General features: G+C 66.1%; 1 protein-coding gene across 4 annotated transcripts in view; it reads left to right on the top strand.

The window, feature by feature from the left end:
* The window catches only part of LOC135520710 (sorting nexin-27-like), a 60,867-nt gene that overhangs the window by 26,828 nt on the left and 17,057 nt on the right, over positions 1 to 16,982 (top strand). For 3 of the 4 annotated variants that reach the window (XM_064946466.1, XM_064946463.1, XM_064946464.1), the window contains exons 4-6: positions 443 to 510; positions 794 to 898; positions 12,608 to 12,686. In XM_064946466.1, coding sequence (XP_064802538.1) covers positions 443 to 510; positions 794 to 898; positions 12,608 to 12,686 — 252 coding nt within the window. The remainder of the gene's footprint in view (positions 1 to 442; positions 511 to 793; positions 899 to 12,607; positions 12,687 to 16,982) is intronic. The other variant, XM_064946465.1, reaches the window with a different exon arrangement.

The raw sequence follows: 16,982 nt of genomic DNA, 5'->3' as shown, positions 1-16,982 counted from the left end.
GAGGTAGAGATGGTCAGGATAACAGGCTATGAAGAGAGGCTCATGGGAGTGTCTTAGAGAGGAGGTAGAGATGGTCAGGATAACAGGCTACGAAGAGAGGCTCATGGGAGTGTCTTAGAGAGGAGGTAGAGATGGTCAGGATAACAGGCTACGAAGAGAGGCTCATGGGAGTGTCTTAGAGAGGAGGTAGAGATGGTCAGGATAACAGGCTACGAAGAGAGGCTCATGGGAGTGTCTTAGAGAGGAGGTAGAGATGGTCAGCTACTAAGAGAGGCTCATGGGAGTGTCTTGGAGAGGGGGTAGAGATGGTCAGGATTACAGCCTACTCATAGAGGAACTCATGGGAGTGTCTACAGTGGGATCTGCCTTTCTCAGTGTTTCTACTTTCTCTCTCCCCTCCTTTTCACCATCCTGCTGCCCATTCTCCCTTCTCTCTTCACAGTGTGTTCAGTGAGGGTGATTGGGGAGAGTGATGTCATGCAGGAGTTTCTGTCTGATGAGTCTGATGAGGTAAGCGTGCCATTCTGTGTGTGTTTGCTTATTCCTCTCTAAGATGTATTCTTGTTTTAGACTCTTTCTCTCTTGTTCTCTCTCCACTCATCCTATCCTCTGGGGTGTGTGAGATGGGGCATCTCTGTCCTTTTTTCTTCTTTTTGGTTTCCTCTCTTCTGCTTTTCCATCTCTGTCTACACTGTGTTTGTGTGTGTGCATGTCTGGCCTATGAGTGGTCCTGTGACCACCTTCGCAACCGTCTGGCCGTAAGTCATCTCTTGCCACACCCCATTCTCCGTAGAACTATAACGGCGTATCAGATGTGGAGTTGAGGATAGCCATGCCTGATAAAACCACCGTCACAGTCCGAGTCCGCAAGAACTGTACAACTGACCAGGTCTACCAGGTAACACACCCCTAACCTCTAGTTACACATACAGCCCTCACTCCTAGTCCCCAGGAACATCAGGCCACACCCTCACACCTGGTCCCCAGGACCGTCAGGCCTCACGCCGAGTCCCCAGGACCGCCAGGCCTCACGCCGAGGCCCCAGGACCGCCAGGCCTCACGCCGGGTCCCCAGGACCGCCAGGCCTCACGCCGGGTCCCCAGGACCGCCAGGCCTCACGCCGGGTCCCCAGGACCGCCAGGCCTCACGCCGGGTCCCCAGGACCGCCAGGCCTCAGGCCGGGTCCCCAGGACCGCCAGGCCTCACGCCGGGTCCCCAGGACCGCCAGGCCACACGCCGGGTCCCCAGGACCGTCAGGCCACACCCTCACACCTGGTCCCCAGGACCGCCAGGCCTCACACCTGGTCCCCAGGACCGTCAGGCCACACACCTGGTCCCCAGGACCGTCAGGCCACACCCTCACACCTGGTCCCCAGGACCGCCAGGCCTCACACCTGGTCCCCAGGACCGCCAGGCCTCACACCTGGTCCCCAGGACCGTCAGGCCTCACACCTGGTCCCCAGGACCGTCAGGCCTCACACCTGGTCCCCAGGACCGTCAGGCCTCACGCCTGGTCCCCAGGACCGTCAGGCCTCACGCCTGGTCCCCAGGACCGTCAGGCCTCACGCCTGGTCCCCAGGACCGTCAGGCCACACGCCTGGTCCCCAGGACCGTCAGGCCACACGCCTGGTCCCCAGGACCGTCAGGCCACACGCCTGGTCCCCAGGACCGTCAGGCCACACGCCTGGTCCCCAGGACCGCCAGGCCACACGCCTGGTCCCCAGGACCGTCAGGCCACACCCTCACACCTGGTCCCCAGGACCGTCAGGCCACACCCTCACACCTGGTCCCCAGGACCGTCAGGCCACACCCTCACACCTGGTCCCCAGGACCGTCAGGCCACACCCTCACACCTGGTCCCCAGGACCGTCAGGCCACACCCTCACACCTGGTCCCCAGGACCGTCAGGCCACACCCTCACACCTGGTCCCCAGGACCGCCAGGCCACACGCCTGGTCCCCAGGACCGTCAGGCCACACGCCTGGTCCCCAGGACCGTCCCCAGGAGGCCACACGCCTGGTCCCCAGGACCGTCAGGCCACACCACACCTGGTCCCCAGGACCGCCAGGCCTCACGCCTGGTCCCCAGGACCGTCAGGCCACACACCTGGTCCCCAGGACCGCCTGGTCCCCAGGACCGCCAGGCCTCACGCCTGGTCCCCCCAGGACCCTGGTCCCCAGGGTCAGGCCACACGCCTGGTCCCCAGGACCGTCAGGCCACACGCCTGGTCCCCAGGGCCGTCAGGCCACACGCCTGGTCCCCAGGACCGTCAGGCCACACCCTCACACCTGGTCCCCAGGACCGCCAGGCCTCACGCCTGGTCCCCAGGACCGTCAGGCCACACCCTCACACCTGGTCCCCAGGACTGCCAGGCCTCACGCCTGGTCCCCAGGACCGTCAGGCCACACCCTCACACCTGGTCCCCAGGACCGCCAGGCCTCACGCCTGGTCCCCAGGACCGTCAGGCCACACCCTCACACCTGGTCCCCAGGACCGCCAGGCCTCACGCCTGGTCCCCAGGACCGTCAGGCCACACCCTCACGCCTGGTCCCCAGGACCGTCAGGCCACACCCTCACACCTGGTCCCCAGGACCGTCAGGCCACACGCCTGGTCCCCAGGACCGTCAGGCCACACGCCTGGTCCCCAGGACCGTCAGGCCACACGCCTGGTCCCCAGGACCGTCAGGCCACACGCCTGGTCCCCAGGACCGTCAGGCCACACGCCTGGTCCCCAGGACCGACAGGCCACACGCCTGGTCCCCAGGACCGTCAGGCCACACGCCTGGTCCCCAGGACTGCCAGGCCTCACGCCTGGTCCCCAGGACCGTCAGGCCACACCCTCACACCTCGTCCCCAGGACCGCCAGGCCTCACGCCTGGTCCCCAGGACCGTCAGGCCACACACCTGGTCCCCAGGACCGTCAGGCCACACCCTCACACCTGGTCCCCAGGACCGCCAGGCCTCACGCCTGGTCCCCAGGACCGTCAGGCCACACACCTGGTCCCCAGGACCGTCAGGCCACACCCTCACACCTGGTCCCCAGGACCGCCAGGCCTCACGCCTGGTCCCCAGGACCGTCAGGCCACACGCCTGGTCCCCAGGACCGTCAGGCCACACGCCTGGTCCCCAGGACCGTCAGGCCACACGCCTGGTCCCCAGGACCGTCAGGCCACACGCCTGGTCCCCAGGACCGTCAGGCCACACGCCTGGTCCCCAGGACCGTCAGGCCACACCCTCACGCCTGGTCCCCAGGACCGCCAGGCCTCACGCCTGGTCCCCAGGACCGTCAGGCCACACCCTCACACCTGGTCTCCAGGACCGCCAGGCCTCACGCCTGGTCCCCAGGACCGTCAGGCCACACCCTCACACCTGGTCCCCAGGACCGCCAGGCCTCACGCCTGGTCCCCAGGACCGTCAGGCCACACCCTCACACCTGGTCCCCAGGACCGCCAGGCCTCACGCCTGGTCCCCAGGACCGTCAGGCCACACGCCTGGTCCCCAGGACCGTCAGGCCACACGCCTGGTCCCCAGGACCGTCAGGCCACACGCCTGGTCCCCAGGACCGTCAGGCCACACGCCTGGTCCCCAGGACCGTCAGGCCACACCCTCACGCCTGGTCCCCAGGACCGCCAGGCCTCACGCCTGGTCCCCAGGACCGTCAGGCCACACCCTCACACCTGGTCCCCAGGACCGTCAGGCCACACGCCTGGTCCCCAGGACCGTCAGGCCACACGCCTGGTCCCCAGGACCGTCAGGCCACACGCCTGGTCCCCAGGACCGTCAGGCCACACGCCTGGTCCCCAGGACCGCCAGGCCACACGCCTGGTCCCCAGGACCGTCAGGCCACACCCTCACACCTGGTCCCCAGGACCGTCAGGCCACACCCTCACACCTGGTCCCCAGGACCGTCAGGCCACACCCTCACACCTGGTCCCCAGGACCGTCAGGCCACACCCTCACACCTGGTCCCCAGGACCGTCAGGCCACACCCTCACACCTGGTCCCCAGGACCGCCAGGCCACACGCCTGGTCCCCAGGACCGTCAGGCCACACGCCTGGTCCCCAGGACCGTCAGGCCACACGCCTGGTCCCCAGGACCGTCAGGCCACACCCTCACACCTGGTCCCCAGGACCGCCAGGCCTCACGCCTGGTCCCCAGGACCGTCAGGCCACACACCTGGTCCCCAGGACCGTCAGGCCACACCCTCACACCTGGTCCCCAGGACCGCCAGGCCTCACGCCTGGTCCCCAGGACCGTCAGGCCACACGCCTGGTCCCCAGGACCGTCAGGCCACACGCCTGGTCCCCAGGACCGTCAGGCCACACGCCTGGTCCCCAGGGCCGTCAGGCCACACGCCTGGTCCCCAGGACCGTCAGGCCACACCCTCACACCTGGTCCCCAGGACCGCCAGGCCTCACGCCTGGTCCCCAGGACCGTCAGGCCACACCCTCACACCTGGTCCCCAGGACTGCCAGGCCTCACGCCTGGTCCCCAGGACCGTCAGGCCACACCCTCACACCTGGTCCCCAGGACCGCCAGGCCTCACGCCTGGTCCCCAGGACCGTCAGGCCACACACCTGGTCCCCAGGACCGTCAGGCCACACCCTCACACCTGGTCCCCAGGACCGCCAGGCCTCACGCCTGGTCCCCAGGACCGTCAGGCCACACGCCTGGTCCCCAGGACCGTCAGGCCACACGCCTGGTCCCCAGGACCGTCAGGCCACACGCCTGGTCCCCAGGACCGTCAGGCCACACGCCTGGTCCCCAGGACCGTCAGGCCACACGCCTGGTCCCCAGGACCGTCAGGCCACACGCCTGGTCCCCAGGACCGTCAGGCCACACCCTCACACCTGGTCCCCAGGACCGCCAGGCCTCACGCCTGGTCCCCAGGACCGTCAGGCCCACACCTGGTCCCCAGGACCGTCAGGCCACACCCTCACACCTGGTCCCCAGGACCGCCAGGCCTCACGCCTGGTCCCCAGGACCGTCAGGCCACACGCCTGGTCCCCAGGACCGTCAGGCCACACGCCTGGTCCCCAGGACCGTCAGGCCACACGCCTGGTCCCCAGGGCCGTCAGGCCACACGCCTGGTCCCCAGGACCGTCAGGCCACACCCTCACACCTGGTCCCCAGGACCGCCAGGCCTCACGCCTGGTCCCCAGGACCGTCAGGCCACACCCTCACACCTGGTCCCCAGGACTGCCAGGCCTCACGCCTGGTCCCCAGGACCGTCAGGCCACACCCTCACACCTGGTCCCCAGGACCGCCAGGCCTCACGCCTGGTCCCCAGGACCGTCAGGCCACACCCTCACACCTGGTCCCCAGGACCGCCAGGCCTCACGCCTGGTCCCCAGGACCGTCAGGCCACACCCTCACGCCTGGTCCCCAGGACCGTCAGGCCACACCCTCACACCTGGTCCCCAGGACCGTCAGGCCACACGCCTGGTCCCCAGGACCGTCAGGCCACACGCCTGGTCCCCAGGACCGTCAGGCCACACGCCTGGTCCCCAGGACCGTCAGGCCACACGCCTGGTCCCCAGGACCGTCAGGCCACACGCCTGGTCCCCAGGACCGACAGGCCACACGCCTGGTCCCCAGGACCGTCAGGCCACACGCCTGGTCCCCAGGACCGCCAGGCCTCACGCCTGGTCCCCAGGACCGTCAGGCCACACCCTCACACCTCGTCCCCAGGACCGCCAGGCCTCACGCCTGGTCCCCAGGACCGTCAGGCCACACACCTGGTCCCCAGGACCGTCAGGCCACACCCTCACACCTGGTCCCCAGGACCGCCAGGCCTCACGCCTGGTCCCCAGGACCGTCAGGCCACACACCTGGTCCCCAGGACCGTCAGGCCACACCCTCACACCTGGTCCCCAGGACCGCCAGGCCTCACGCCTGGTCCCCAGGACCGTCAGGCCACACGCCTGGTCCCCAGGACCGTCAGGCCACACGCCTGGTCCCCAGGACCGTCAGGCCACACGCCTGGTCCCCAGGACCGTCAGGCCACACGCCTGGTCCCCAGGACCGTCAGGCCACACGCCTGGTCCCCAGGACCGTCAGGCCACACCCTCACGCCTGGTCCCCAGGACCGCCAGGCCTCACGCCTGGTCCCCAGGACCGTCAGGCCACACCCTCACACCTGGTCTCCAGGACCGCCAGGCCTCACGCCTGGTCCCCAGGACCGTCAGGCCACACCCTCACACCTGGTCCCCAGGACCGCCAGGCCTCACGCCTGGTCCCCAGGACCGTCAGGCCACACCCTCACACCTGGTCCCCAGGACCGCCAGGCCTCACGCCTGGTCCCCAGGACCGTCAGGCCACACGCCTGGTCCCCAGGACCGTCAGGCCACACGCCTGGTCCCCAGGACCGTCAGGCCACACGCCTGGTCCCCAGGACCGTCAGGCCACACGCCTGGTCCCCAGGACCGTCAGGCCACACCCTCACGCCTGGTCCCCAGGACCGCCAGGCCTCACGCCTGGTCCCCAGGACCGTCAGGCCACACCCTCACACCTGGTCCCCAGGACCGTCAGGCCACACGCCTGGTCCCCAGGACCGTCAGGCCACACGCCTGGTCCCCAGGACCGTCAGGCCACACGCCTGGTCCCCAGGACCGTCAGGCCACACGCCTGGTCCCCAGGACCGCCAGGCCACACGCCTGGTCCCCAGGACCGTCAGGCCACACCCTCACACCTGGTCCCCAGGACCGTCAGGCCACACCCTCACACCTGGTCCCCAGGACCGTCAGGCCACACCCTCACACCTGGTCCCCAGGACCGTCAGGCCACACCCTCACACCTGGTCCCCAGGACCGTCAGGCCACACCCTCACACCTGGTCCCCAGGACCGCCAGGCCACACGCCTGGTCCCCAGGACCGTCAGGCCACACGCCTGGTCCCCAGGACCGTCAGGCCACACGCCTGGTCCCCAGGACCGTCAGGCCACACCCTCACACCTGGTCCCCAGGACCGCCAGGCCTCACGCCTGGTCCCCAGGACCGTCAGGCCACACACCTGGTCCCCAGGACCGTCAGGCCACCCTCACACCTGGTCCCCAGGACCGCCAGGCCTCACGCCTGGTCCCCAGGACCGTCAGGCCACACGCCTGGTCCCCAGGACCGTCAGGCCACACGCCTGGTCCCCAGGACCGTCAGGCCACACGCCTGGTCCCCAGGGCCGTCAGGCCACACGCCTGGTCCCCAGGACCGTCAGGCCACACCCTCACACCTGGTCCCCAGGACCGCCAGGCCTCACGCCTGGTCCCCAGGACCGTCAGGCCACACCCTCACGCCTGGTCCCCAGGACCGTCAGGCCACACCCTCACACCTGGTCCCCAGGACCGTCAGGCCACACGCCTGGTCCCCAGGACCGTCAGGCCACACGCCTGGTCCCCAGGACCGTCAGGCCACACGCCTGGTCCCCAGGACCGTCAGGCCACACGCCTGGTCCCCAGGACCGACAGGCCACACGCCTGGTCCCCAGGACCGTCAGGCCACACGCCTGGTCCCCAGGACCGCCAGGCCTCACGCCTGGTCCCCAGGACCGTCAGGCCACACCCTCACACCTCGTCCCCAGGACCGCCAGGCCTCACGCCTGGTCCCCAGGACCGTCAGGCCACACACCTGGTCCCCAGGACCGTCAGGCCACACCCTCACACCTGGTCCCCAGGACCGCCAGGCCTCACGCCTGGTCCCCAGGACCGTCAGGCCACACACCTGGTCCCCAGGACCGTCAGGCCACACCCTCACACCTGGTCCCCAGGACCGCCAGGCCTCACGCCTGGTCCCCAGGACCGTCAGGCCACACCCTCACACCTGGTCCCCAGGACTGCCAGGCCTCACGCCTGGTCCCCAGGACCGTCAGGCCACACCCTCACACCTGGTCCCCAGGACCGCCAGGCCTCACGCCTGGTCCCCAGGACCGTCAGGCCACACCCTCACACCTGGTCCCCAGGACCGCCAGGCCTCACGCCTGGTCCCCAGGACCGTCAGGCCACACCCTCACGCCTGGTCCCCAGGACCGTCAGGCCACACCCTCACACCTGGTCCCCAGGACCGTCAGGCCACACGCCTGGTCCCCAGGACCGTCAGGCCACACGCCTGGTCCCCAGGACCGTCAGGCCACACGCCTGGTCCCCAGGACCGTCAGGCCACACGCCTGGTCCCCAGGACCGTCAGGCCACACGCCTGGTCCCCAGGACCGACAGGCCACACGCCTGGTCCCCAGGACCGTCAGGCCACACGCCTGGTCCCCAGGACCGCCAGGCCTCACGCCTGGTCCCCAGGACCGTCAGGCCACACCCTCACACCTCGTCCCCAGGACCGCCAGGCCTCACGCCTGGTCCCCAGGACCGTCAGGCCACACACCTGGTCCCCAGGACCGTCAGGCCACACCCTCACACCTGGTCCCCAGGACCGCCAGGCCTCACGCCTGGTCCCCAGGACCGTCAGGCCACACACCTGGTCCCCAGGACCGTCAGGCCACACCCTCACACCTGGTCCCCAGGACCGCCAGGCCTCACGCCTGGTCCCCAGGACCGTCAGGCCACACGCCTGGTCCCCAGGACCGTCAGGCCACACGCCTGGTCCCCAGGACCGTCAGGCCACACGCCTGGTCCCCAGGACCGTCAGGCCACACGCCTGGTCCCCAGGACCGTCAGGCCACACGCCTGGTCCCCAGGACCGTCAGGCCACACCCTCACGCCTGGTCCCCAGGACCGCCAGGCCTCACGCCTGGTCCCCAGGACCGTCAGGCCACACCCTCACACCTGGTCTCCAGGACCGCCAGGCCTCACGCCTGGTCCCCAGGACCGTCAGGCCACACCCTCACACCTGGTCCCCAGGACCGCCAGGCCTCACGCCTGGTCCCCAGGACCGTCAGGCCACACCCTCACACCTGGTCCCCAGGACCGCCAGGCCTCACGCCTGGTCCCCAGGACCGTCAGGCCACACCCTCACGCCTGGTCCCCAGGACCGTCAGGCCACACCCTCACACCTGGTCCCCAGGACCGTCAGGCCACACGCCTGGTCCCCAGGACCGTCAGGCCACACGCCTGGTCCCCAGGACCGTCAGGCCACACGCCTGGTCCCCAGGACCGTCAGGCCACACGCCTGGTCCCCAGGACCGTCAGGCCACACGCCTGGTCCCCAGGACCGACAGGCCACACGCCTGGTCCCCAGGACCGTCAGGCCACACGCCTGGTCCCCAGGACCGCCAGGCCTCACGCCTGGTCCCCAGGACCGTCAGGCCACACCCTCACACCTGGTCCCCAGGACCGCCAGGCCTCACGCCTGGTCCCCAGGACCGTCAGGCCTCACGCCTGGTCCCCAGGACCGTCAGGCCACACACCTGGTCCCCAGGACCGTCAGGCCACACCCTCACACCTGGTCCCCAGGACCGCCAGGCCTCACGCCTGGTCCCCAGGACCGTCAGGCCACACCCTCACACCTGGTCCCCAGGACCGCCAGGCCTCACGCCTGGTCCCCAGGACCGTCAGGCCACACACCTGGTCCCCAGGACCGTCAGGCCACACCCTCACACCTGGTCCCCAGGACCGCCAGGCCTCACGCCTGGTCCCCAGGACCATCAGGCCACACGCCTGGTCCCCAGGACCATCAGGCCACACGCCTGGTCCCCAGGACCGCCAGGCCTCACGCCTGGTCCCCAGGACCGCCAGGCCTCACGCCTGGTCCCCAGGACCGCCAGGCCTCACGCCTGGTCCCCAGGACCGCCAGGCCTCACGCCTGGTCCCCAGGACCGCCAGGCCTCACGCCTGGTCCCCAGGACCGCCAGGCCTCACGCCTGGTCCCCAGGACCGCCAGGCCACACGCCTGGTCCCCAGGACCGCCAGGCCTCACGCCTGGTCCCCAGGACCGCCAGGCCTCACGCCTGGTCCCCAGGACCGCCAGGCCTCACGCCTGGTCCCCAGGACCGCCAGGCCACACCCTCACACCTGGTCCCCAGGACCGTCAGGCCACACACCTGGTCCCCAGGACCGTCAGGCCACACCCTCACACCTGGTCCCCAGGACCGCCAGGCCTCACGCCTGGTCCCCAGGACCATCAGGCCACACACCTGGTCCCCAGGACCGTCAGGCCACACCCTCACACCTGGTCCCCAGGACCGCCAGGCCTCACGCCTGGTCCCCAGGACCGTCAGGCCACACGCCTGGTCCCCAGGACCGTCAGGCCACACGCCTGGTCCCCAGGACCGTCAGGCCACACGCCTGGTCCCCAGGACCGTCAGGCCACACGCCTGGTCCCCAGGACCGTCAGGCCACACCCTCACGCCTGGTCCCCAGGACCGTCAGGCCACACCCTCACACCTGGTCCCCAGGACCGCCAGGCCACACCCTCACACCTGGTCCCCAGGACCGCCAGGCCTCACGCCTGGTCCCCAGGACCGTCAGGCCACACCCTCACACCTGGTCCCCAGGACCGCCAGGCCTCACGCCTGGTCCCCAGGACCGTCAGGCCACACCCTCACACCTGGTCCCCAGGACCGCCAGGCCTCACGCCTGGTCCCCAGGACCGTCAGGCCACACCCTCACACCTGGTCCCCAGGACCGCCAGGCCTCACGCCTGGTCCCCAGGACCGTCAGGCCACACCCTCACGCCTGGTCCCCAGGACCGTCAGGCCACACCCTCACACCTGGTCCCCAGGACCGTCAGGCCACACGCCTGGTCCCCAGGACCGTCAGGCCACACGCCTGGTCCCCAGGACCGTCAGGCCACACGCCTGGTCCCCAGGACCGTCAGGCCACACGCCTGGTCCCCAGGACCGCCAGGCCTCACGCCTGGTCCCCAGGACCGTCAGGCCACACCCTCACACCTGGTCCCCAGGACCGCCAGGCCACACCCTCACACCTGGTCCCCAGGACCGCCAGGCCTCACGCCTGGTCCCCAGGACCGTCAGGCCACACACCTGGTCCCCAGGACCGTCAGGCCACACCCTCACACCTGGTCCCCAGGACCGCCAGGCCTCACGCCTGGTCCCCAGGACCGCCAGGCCTCACGCCGAGTCCCCAGGACCATCAGGCCACACGCCTGGTCCCCAGGACCGCCAGGCCTCACGCCTGGTCCCCAGGACCGCCAGGCCTCACGCCTGGTCCCCAGGACCGCCAGGCCTCACGCCTGGTCCCCAGGACCGCCAGGCCTCACGCCTGGTCCCCAGGACCGCCAGGCCACACCCTCACACCTGGTCCCCAGGACCGCCAGGCCTCACGCCGAGTCCCCAGGACCATCAGGCCACACGCCTTGTCCCCAGGACCGTCAGGCCACACGCCTGGTCCCCAGGACCGCCAGGCCACACGCCTGGTCCCCAGGACCGCCAGGCCTCACGCCTGGTCCCCAGGACCGCCAGGCCTCACGCCTGGTCCCCAGGACCGCCAGGCCTCACGCCTGGTCCCCAGGACCGCCAGGCCTCACGCCTGGTCCCCAGGACAGCCAGGCCTCACGCCTGGTCCCCAGGACCGCCAGGCCTCACGCCTGGTCCCCAGGACCGCCAGGCCTCACGCCTGGTCCCCAGGACCGCCAGGCCTCACGCCTGGTCCCCAGGACCGCCAGGCCTCACGCCTGGTCCCCAGGACCGCCAGGCCTCACGCCGGGTCCCCAGGACCACCAGGCCTCACGCCGAGTCCCCAGGACCATCAGGCCACACCCTCACACCGAGCTAGGACCATCAGGCCACACCCTCACACCGAGTCCCCAGGACCGTCAGGCCACACGCCTGGTCCCCAGGACCGTCAGGCCACACGCCTGGTCCCCAGGACCGTCAGGCCACACGCCTGGTCCCCAGGACCGTCAGGCCACACGCCTGGTCCCCAGGACCGTCAGGCCACACGCCTGGTCCCCAGGACCGTCAGGCCACACGCCTGGTCCCCAGGACCGTCAGGCCTCACGCCTGGTCCCCAGGACCGTCAGGCCTCACGCCTGGTCCCCAGGACCGCCAGGCCTCACGCCTGGTCCCCAGGACCGTCAGGCCACACCCTCACACCTGGTCCCCAGGACCGCCAGTCCACACGCCTGGTCCCCAGGACCGTCAGGCCACACCCTCACACCTGGTCCCCAGGACCGCCAGGCCTCACGCCTGGTCCCCAGGACCGCCAGGCCTCACGCCGAGTCCCCAGGACCGCCAGGCCTCACGCCGAGTCCCCAGGACCGCCAGGCCTCACGCCTAGTCCCCAGGACCATCAGGCCACACCCTCACACCGAGCTAGGACCATCAGGCCACACCCTCACACCGAGCTAGGACCATCAGGCCACACCCTCACACCTAGCTAGGACCATCAGGCCACACCCTCACACCGAGTCCCCAGAACCATCAGGCCACACCCTCACACCTTGGTTACCACTTGGACCCACATTAAGCAATTCTACACTGGACCGTAATGGCCTCTTTGTTAATGCACAGGCCTCTTTGTTATAATGCACAGGCCTCTTTGTTATAATGCACAGGCCTCTTTGTTAATGCACAGGCCTCTTTGTTAATGCACAGCCCTCTTTGTTAATGCACAGGCCTCTTTGTTAATGCACAGGCCTCTTTGTTAATGCACAGGCCTCCTTGTTAATGCACCTTGTTAATGCACAGGCCTTTCTCACTCTCCCACAGGCTGTGGTCATGACAGTAGGAATGGACAGCATAACGGCCAGCTACTTTGCTCTGTTTGAGGTCATCAACCACTCCTTTGGTAAGTGTGAGGGTGAGATCTTTTATTTCATAGTACTAGTCTTTTTCCATGTGCTAACTCTAGCATTAACCTTAATCACCTGAGACTTTGGCCTCTGCCCAGAGAGAGTGCGTGCGCGGTCCTCTTGCTACATTCAGATTGAGAGTGGACTTGAGAGCTCTGTAAAAAGCTCTAAGATGCTTTAATGGCCTTAATGAATGATTGATAGCTAATGTTGGGTTGTTCTAACTTTGATATGGTCAGAATCTTCCCCCTAAAGCACATTTTACTCACATACAGAGTCGTTAAAGGGACAGTTCACAAAAGTCTTACCTCAATAGTCAAGCTATAATGTGTATGTTGTTTGTATATCCTGCTACAGTGGGTAGCATTGCTCATCTTTTCCATTAATTTGGGGTAGAGACCTGCACATTTCTCCCATGAATGTACCAACATGTAGACACCAGGATCTCTGGTGCCAGTCTCTCATTCATTTAATGAAGTCTGTCTCCACTCAGTCTGTCTCCACTTGAGTCAACCCTGTCCCTCTTCCATCAAAGACAGGCTAACGCCTACTCCTGTGTGTGTGTGTGTGTGTGTGTGTGTGTGTGTGTGTGTGTGTCTTTAATCATAGAGGCTAACATTCCTACCCAGGAGCTTTGTTGATTGAATCACTTCTTCATGATGTTGCTGTTGAGGGAGTTGTGGTGTCTGGTTGGTTGGGATATGAGCAAAGCATTTCTATTTGTAGCGAAATATTTGAATAGATGGTATACAGCTACGAATTGGCTTTTCATACCCGGGTTAGGAGAATTAACGTAGCGGATTAGGAGAATTAACGTAGTGGGTTAGGAGAATTAATGTAGTGGGTTAGGAGAATTAACGTAGCGGGTTAGGAGAATTAACGTAGCGGGTTAGGAGAATTAACGTAGCGGGTTAGGAGAATTAACGTAGCGGGTTAGGAGAACTTACGCAGCGGGTTAGGAGAATTAACGTAGTGGGTTAGGAGAAGTTACGCAGCAGGTTAGGATAATTAACGTAGTAGGTTAGGAGAATTAGGTTAAGGTTAGGAAAAGGGTTAGGTAAAATGCTACATTTTTCCTTGACGCAACTCAAACATGGAACTTTCCTACCGTAGCTGTATACCATCTAGCCACAACCGGAAAACACCCACCGACCTAACCCTGTCGCTCTCTCTCTCCCACCGACCTAACCCTGTCGCTCTCTCTCACCGACCTAACCCTATCGCGCTCTCTCTCTCTCTCTCCCACCGACCTAACCCTGTCGCGCTCTCTCTCTCTCTCTCCCACCGACCTAACCCTGTCGCTCTCTCTCTCTCTCTCCCACCGACCTAACCCTGTCGCTCTCTCTCTCTATCTCTCCCCCACCGACCTAACCCTGTCGCTCTCTCTCTCTCTCTCCCCCACCGACCTAACCCTGTCGCTCTCTCTCTCTCTCTCTCCCCCACCGACCTAACCCTGTCGCTCTCTCTCTCTCCCCCCCACCGACCTAACCCTGTCGTTCTCTCTCTCTCTCCCACCAACCTAACCCTGTCGCGCTCTCTCTCTCTCTCTCTCTCCTACCGACCTAACCCTGTCGCTCTCTCTCTCTCTCCTACCGACCTAACCCTGTCGCTCTCTCTCTCTCTCTCTCTCTCCCCCACCGACCTAACCCTGTCGCTCTCTCTCTCCCCCACCGACCTAACCCTGTCGCTCTCTCTCTCTCCCCCACCGACCTAACCCTGTCGTTCTCTCTCTCTCTCTCTCTCTCTCCCCCACCGACCTAACCCTGTCGCTCTCTCTCCCCCACCGACCTAACCCTGTCGCTCTCTCTCCCCCACCGACCTAACCCTGTCGCTCTCTCTCTCTCTCTCCCCCACCGACCTAACCCTGTCGCTCTCTCTCTCTCCCACCGACCTAACCCTGTCGCTCTCTCTCTCTCCCACCGACCTAACCCTGTCGCTCTCTCTCTCTCTCTCCCACCGACCTAACACTGTCGCTCTCTCTCTCTCCCCACCGACCTAACCCTGTCGCTCTCTCTCTCCCCACCGACCTAACACTGTCGCTCTCTCTCTCTCCCCACCGACCTAACCCTGTCGCTCTCTCTCTCTCCCCACCGACCTAACCCTGTCGCTCTCTCTCTCCCCCACCGACCTAACACTGTCGCTCTCTCTCTCTCCCCACCGACCTAACCCTGTCGCTCTCTCTCTCCCCCACCGACCTAACCCTGTCGCGCTCTCTCTCGCCCCCACCGACCTAACCCTGTCGCTCTCTCTCTCTCCCCCACCGACCTAACCCTGTCGCTCTCTCTCTCCCCCACCGACCTAACCCTGTCGCTCTCTCTCTCTCCCCCACCGACCTAACCCTGTCGCTCTCTCTCTCCCCCACCGACCTAACCCTGTCGCTCTCTCTCCCACCGACCTAACCCTGTCGCTCTCTCTCCCCCACCGACCTAACCCTGTCGCTCTCTCTCTCTCTCCCCCACCGACCTAACCCTGTCGCTCTCTCTCTCTCTCCCCCACCGACCTAACCCTGTCGCTCTCTCTCTCTCTCCCCCACCGACCTAACCCTGTCGCTCTCTCTCTCTCTCCCCCACCGACCTAACCCTGTCGCTCTCTCTCTCTCCCCCACCGACCTAACCCTGTCGCTCTCTCTCTCTCTCCCCCACCGACCTAACCCTGTCGCTCTCTCTCTCCCCCCACCGACCTAACCCTGTCGCTCTCTCTCTCCCCCACCGACCTAACCCTGTCGCTCTCTCGCTCTCTCCCCCACCGACCTAACCCTGTCGCTCTCTCGCTCTCTCCCCCACCGACCTAACCCTGTCGCTCTCTCTCTCTCGCTCTCTCCCCCACCGACCTAACCCTGTCGCTCTCTCTCTCTCGCTCTCTCTCCCACCGACCTAACCCTGTCGCTCTCTCTCTCTCTCTCTCCCCCTCCCACCGACCTAACCCTGTCGCTCTCTCTCTCTCTCTCTCCCCCACCGACCGAACCCTGTCGCTCTCTCTCTCCCACCAACCTAACCCTGTCGCTGTCTTTCTCTCTCTCTCTCTCCCCCACCGACCGAACCCTGTCGCTCTCTCTCTCCCACCAACCTAACCCTGTCGCTGTCTTTCTCCCCCACCGACCTAACCCTGTCGCTCGCTCGCTCTCTCTCTCTCTCTCTCTCTCTCTCTCTCTCTCTCTCTCTCTCTCTCTCTCTCTCTCTCTCTCTCCCACCGACCTAACGCTGTCGCTCTCTCTCTCTCCCCCACCGACCTAACCCTGTCGCTCTCTCTCTCTCTCTCCCCATCCGACCTAACCCTGTCGCTCTCTCTCTCTCTCCCCCACCGACCTAACCCTGTCGCTCTCTCTGTCTTTCTCCCCCATGTCGCTCTCTCACCGACCTAACCCTGTCGCTCTCTGTCTCTCTCCCACCGACCTAACCCTGTCGCTCTCTGTCTCTCTCCCACCGACCTAACCCTGTCACTCTCTGTCTCTCTCCCACCGACCTAACCCTGTCGCTCTCTGTCTCTCTCCCACCGACCTAACCCTGTCGCTCTCTGTCTCTCTCCCACCGACCTAACCCTGTCGCTCTCTGTCTCTCTCCCACCGACCTAACCCTGTCGCTCTCTTTCACTCTCTCACCGACCTAACCCTGTCGCTCTCTGTCTCTCTCCCACCGACCTAACCCTGTCGCTCGCTCTCTCTCCCACCGACCTAACCCTGTCGCTCTCTCTCCCACCGACCTAACCCTGTCGCTCTCTGTCTCTCTCCCACCGACCTAACCCTGTCGCTCTCTCTCCCACCGACCTAACCCTGTCGCTCTCTCTCCCACCGACCTAACCCTGTCGCTCTCTGTCTCTCTCCCACCGACCTAACCCTGTCGCTCTCTGTATCTCCTGCACCGACCTAACCCTGTCGCTCGCTCTCTGTCTCTCTCCCACCGACCTAACCCTGTCGCTCGCTCTCTCTCTCCCACCGACCTAACCCTGTCGCTCTCTCTCTCTCTCCCACCGACCTAACCCTGTCGCTCGCTCTCTCTCTCTCCCACCGACCTAACCCTGTCGCTCTCTCTCTCTCCCACCGACCTAACCCTGTCGCTCTCTCTCTCTCCCACCGACCTAACCCTGTCGCTCTCTGTCTCTCTCCCACCGACCTAACCCTGTCGCTCTCTGTCTTTCTCCCACCGACCTAACCCTGTCGCTCTCTCTCTCTCCCACCGACCTAACCCTGTCGCTCGCTCTCTCTCTCTCCCACCGACCTAACCCTGTCGCTCTCTCTCTCTCTCCCACCGACCTAACCCTGTCGCTCTCTCCCACCGACCTAACCCTGTCGCTCT

Source organism: Oncorhynchus masou, chromosome 29 (assembly GCF_036934945.1).
Source record: "Oncorhynchus masou masou isolate Uvic2021 chromosome 29, UVic_Omas_1.1, whole genome shotgun sequence".
Lineage (NCBI taxonomy): Eukaryota > Metazoa > Chordata > Actinopteri > Salmoniformes > Salmonidae > Oncorhynchus > Oncorhynchus masou.
This window is presented reverse-complemented; position numbering and strand designations above follow the sequence as displayed.